Below are 4,832 nucleotides of genomic sequence, written 5' to 3' on the forward strand. Positions count from 1 at the left end.
TGTCAGTCTTATGCACACCCCTTCAAGTAAAGTGTTACCTTATGATTTAAGTAAGAATTCACACAGGAATCAACATTGTGTCATTATTTACTCGCCCTCGTGTCGTCCCAAACCGATATGCTGGTATTTCTTTCCATCAATATGACATAAAGTGCATACAACTCGTGCGCTATATTACACAAATGTGAGGATTGGGGAAAAAAACTTGTGTTCCAGACAAAGGTTGTGAGGATGAATAAATAATAAAATATTTTTTTTAGTCAATTTCTTTTTTAAACAACTGGATTTTGCATGAATTATTGCATAAATTATTCTAAATGTAATCTATTTTTTTTTTTTATGTAAAAAATGTCTAATAAAATGCAAAATAATAAACATATTGTTTAATTTTATAGAAGTCTTTTTTGAGTTAACTATTTCTTTAGGAACTGGATTCTACATGCACAAAAATCACATACATCATATATATTTATTTTTTCAGTCTATTTTTGTTTACATATTTCTATAGGAACTGGCTGGATTTCACATGCATAAATTAAAATCATATACAACATATATATTTATTTTATAATAGTCTTTTTGTGTTAACCATTTCCTGACAAACTGGGTTTTGCATGCAAAAAATTAAAAAGTTCCTGAAAAACGTTAATATATATATATATATTAAATAAATGTTAAATAAAAATGCAATATAAATTGTAACTTCATTTTTTAATGAATGAATACATTATTATATATATATATTTATATATATATATATATGTTAACTTTTTTCAGGAACTTATTAGTAACTTAAATAGTTTAGGAACTATTTTGCATGAGTTATTGCATAAATTATTGTAAACAAAATTACAAATTTATTTTTAATTACAAAATCATTTGTAATCTACAAACCTTTAAATTCATTATAATTTTTAAGTTGCATAAATTGCATGAATCATTTTAAATTGTAATCTAGAAACTTTTAAATACAAAGATTATTATCATTTTTAACACATTTTTTTTTAGGAATTCGATTTTGCATGAATTATTGCATAAATGATGTAATCTATCAATTGTAACCATAGCTCTCCACCCTCAGATGATGAGCGAGTGGAGTCCTGTGGCGAAGGTTTACGAGCCTCTCAAAGCGGGCAGCATCGATGGCACAGATTTGGAGCCCCATGACAAAGCCGTCTGGAGGGCCATGATGGCCCGTTACCAGCCTAACAAGGGTGTGACCGGTGACCCTCACCTGACGCTGTTCGTGGCGCGCCTGAATCCACAGACGTCTGAGGACAAGCTCCAGGAAGTCTTCTCCAAGTTTGGAGACATCCGCAGGGTACGTCTGGTCCGGGACATCGTGACGGGTTTCTCCAAGCGTTATGCCTTCGTCGAGTACAAGGAGGAGCGTTCGGTGAAGAGAGCCTGGAGAGATGCCAACAAGCTGCTGGTGGACCAGTACGAACTCTTCGTGGACTTCGAACAAGAGCGGACGCTCCAAGGCTGGATTCCACGGCGACTCGGAGGAGGCCAAGGGGGCAAAAAGGAATCGGGTCAGCTGAGGTTTGGAGGCAGGGATAGACCTTTCCGAAAGCCCATCAATCTGACATCCATGATGCCCCAGAACAGATCAGTGGATAGATGGGATGCATCGAGTGGGAGGGAGGAAAGACAAAGAGACCAAGAACAAGATAGGGAACACGGGCGATGGCGGGAGAGGAAAAGCGACTGGGATCGAGGGAATGATAGAGGTTACTACAAAGAGAAAAGAGACTCGAAACACCACCGGGACCGAAGCCGAGAGAGAGACTCCAACAGAAAGGAAGACAGAAGACACAGAGATTCTTACAGAGATCGAGAATGAAGCTTTCTTTTCTTATTCCAAATTTTTTTTTTCCCCCCACTGATGTGAATTTAGTTTGAAATAAACGTTTATCTAAACAATAAAGCTTGAAGTTGGTAAGATCATTTTTTCAGCAAGGATGCATTAAATTGATCAAAAGTGACAGTACAGAGTAGACATTAATGTTGTTCTCTTAAACTTTATATTCACCAAAGAAACCTAAAAAATGGTTTCCACAAAAATATGAAGTTTTCAACATTGATACTAATCAGAAATGTTTCTTGAGCAGCAAATCAGCATATTAGAATGATTTCTGAAAATCATGTGACACTGAAGACTGGAGTAATGATGCTGAAAATTCAGCTGCGCATCACAGGAATAAATGACATTCTAAAATACATTCCAATTAAATAAACTGTTATTTTAAATTGTAATATTTCACAATATAACACTCTTTACTGTATTTTTGATCAAATTAATGCAGCCTTGAAGAGCAGAAGAAACTTCTTTTGAACCTAACCTAATTTATTTTCCCATTGAAGTGAATTTAGTTTGAAATAAGTTTATTCAAACATGAAAATGCTGTCATTATTTACTCATACAAAATGGAATGACATTAAGCTGAGTAAAGAATGACAAAATGTTCATTTTTGAACCAGAAAATGTTCCCTTTAGAATTGAATTTCATTAATTAGGCTTGTTATAAAGAACAAATAATTTGTCCTATAAATAACATTTCAATGACTCAAGAGGTTTAAAATGAAGAGCAGCAGTTTCTTACAATGCATGGCATAAAATAGTTTAATACACAATGAGATGAGTTATGCATAATCCGTCATGATGCATTTGATCCAGTTCTTGTTGCTGGATAACATTCTCAGTTGAGTGGAGTATTAGCTGTTCAACAATTGATTTAAGGCCCACAGGCATGTATTTTTCTAGCTTACAAAGCTACCTTTATCAACACACGTTAACATAGTCACGCATTTCCATGCTTTCACTCAAACCTTCTATTATTGCCAGTGAAAGCACCATTCAAGCAATGCAAAACCGCTGGTGAATGACATCTGTCAATGTGATAGATACTTCAGTTGCCAATAGTAAGCTATGGATTATTAATATTGTTCTGCTTTAATGCGCTGCAGAAACATTTAATGATGCACATAAAGCTTTGTTTCATGATTCCAGGGTTTAAAGACTTAAATTCAGAACCTGTGACATGCTGTCAATTACCATGAAAATGCATCTGACTTGCCACTCAGTTTGTAAAAAAAAATAAATAAAATCATGTGATAACGCATGCACAATAGAAGTATATGAGGCATTGCAATGGGAGAAATGTTGAAATACACACAGTTTTGATATGTAAATACAATACCGTTCAAAAGTTTGGGTTCAGCAATTAATGCGTTTATCCAGCAATGGATTAAATGAATCAAGTCATTTATAATGTTTCTATTTCAAATAAATGCTGTTCTTTTGAAGTTTCTATTAATCAAAAATACTGATAAAAATGTATCACTTTTTGCACAAAAATATGAAGCAACTGTTTTGAAGCTAAATGTTTTCAACATTGATAAGAAATGTTTCTTGAGCAGCAAATCAGCATATTAGAATGATTTCTGAAAATCATGTGACACTGAAGACTGGAGTAATGATGCTGAAAATTCAGTTTTGAGCACAGGAATAAATTACATTTTAAAATATATTCAAATAGAAAACAGCTATTTTAAATTGTGCTAATATTTCACAATATTACTGTTTTTACATTACATTGAACGGTAAAGTATCCTCTTCCTACAAAACACAATTCACTGCAAAAACATGAGAGTTAATAAAAGGGCTTTTTGAGAGGCACATTTCTCTGATCGTAATGTTTTGCCCCATACACCTCTATATCAAATACATTACTGTAAATACAATGTTTGTTGTTACAAACTGAGGGACAAGTTACAATTATTTTCTGTGATAACACAGCATGACATAAAGGATGTCAGTAGAAATGAATACTTGATATTCCTTTAAATTCTGTGTGCCAAAAGAATCAGGCTACTGTGCAATTTCAAAAAAAAGTTTTAAACATCATTCAACATATAAGGCCACCATCCTTTTCAGACAATCTCTGGCCTGGGCGTAGCAACTCAAAATTAAAATCTCACATTTTTTCACTCATAATTCAATTTGAATTAAAAATAGATATGTATCTTATCTACCGAAGGCATCTTCTCTTTAAACGTCATCAGAATACTGTCTGAAATCTATTCGTCTACTTACTTACAGTAACTTGTCGTTTGCAATAGCAATAAAATGTCTATCTATCGTACAAAATAGGCACATAAAACTCCCTCACAGTATCTTTGGGCGAAGGTGAGGGCCACAATCTATCAGTAACTCTAAACAGCCCCGTCCCCCATGTTCCCTTTGTGAGCTCTTGTCTCATCTGCTTGCAGACGTAGTGCTGTGAAAGTGACCATGAAAGGGAGCGTAAACGTGGCATACGGTCACATGGTGCAGGTTAGCGGTTAGTGGAGCGTTGTGTTCGTTACATGTGCTGTAATGCCTCCTGGGCCTGTTCTGTGTACACGTCCTCTTTCCCCGCCCACGAGCCGAAGCCGTCACCCATCTGCGGCATCCTCCTCTGAGAGCCTCGGTTTTTGTCACGGGAAAAGAAGCTAAACCTGTGAATGGAAGACAGGGCGTCAGCACAATTGGTTTGCATTGTCATGCATGAATGTGTCCCTAAATGATGTTTATTAAACTAGATTGTTTCATAAACATTTTGGAGTTGATGGGTTGTTTACTATGTTACTTTTTAGCACTCAGGAATTAGTATATATATATAAAATGTATGTATATATACACACATTTTTTTCAAATTTTTCAATTAATTTGTATTGCTTCAATTACGGTGTCATAAAAATGTCAAGACATTGTTATATATATATACATACATACATACACACACACACACATACATACGTGTATGCTAATTTTTTTCTCATTTACA

General features: G+C 34.7%; 2 protein-coding genes across 4 annotated transcripts in view; one reads left to right on the forward strand and one right to left on the reverse strand.

Moving 5' to 3' along the window:
* Nucleotides 1-1,887, forward strand: part of LOC107658469 (U11/U12 small nuclear ribonucleoprotein 35 kDa protein-like) — a 3,046-nt gene extending 1,159 nt beyond the window's left edge. The window contains exon 2 of the mRNA XM_016447068.1: nt 1,082-1,887. Coding sequence (XP_016302554.1) covers nt 1,082-1,846 — 765 coding nt within the window. The 3' untranslated portion in view covers nt 1,847-1,887. The remainder of the gene's footprint in view (nt 1-1,081) is intronic.
* A 1,669-nt stretch (nt 1,888-3,556) lies between these two features.
* LOC107655265 (RILP-like protein 1) overlaps nt 3,557-4,832 on the reverse strand; it is an 18,000-nt gene continuing 16,724 nt past the window's right edge. For 2 of the 3 annotated variants that reach the window (XM_016442882.1, XM_016442746.1), the window contains one exon: nt 3,557-4,503. In XM_016442882.1, coding sequence (XP_016298368.1) covers nt 4,368-4,503 — 136 coding nt within the window. In that variant the 3' untranslated portion in view covers nt 3,557-4,367. The remainder of the gene's footprint in view (nt 4,504-4,832) is intronic. The other variant, XM_016442809.1, reaches the window with a different exon arrangement.

Source organism: Sinocyclocheilus anshuiensis, unplaced genomic scaffold (genome assembly GCF_001515605.1).
Source record: "Sinocyclocheilus anshuiensis isolate Anshui unplaced genomic scaffold, SAMN03320099.WGS_v1.1 scaffold269, whole genome shotgun sequence".
NCBI lineage: Eukaryota > Metazoa > Chordata > Actinopteri > Cypriniformes > Cyprinidae > Sinocyclocheilus > Sinocyclocheilus anshuiensis.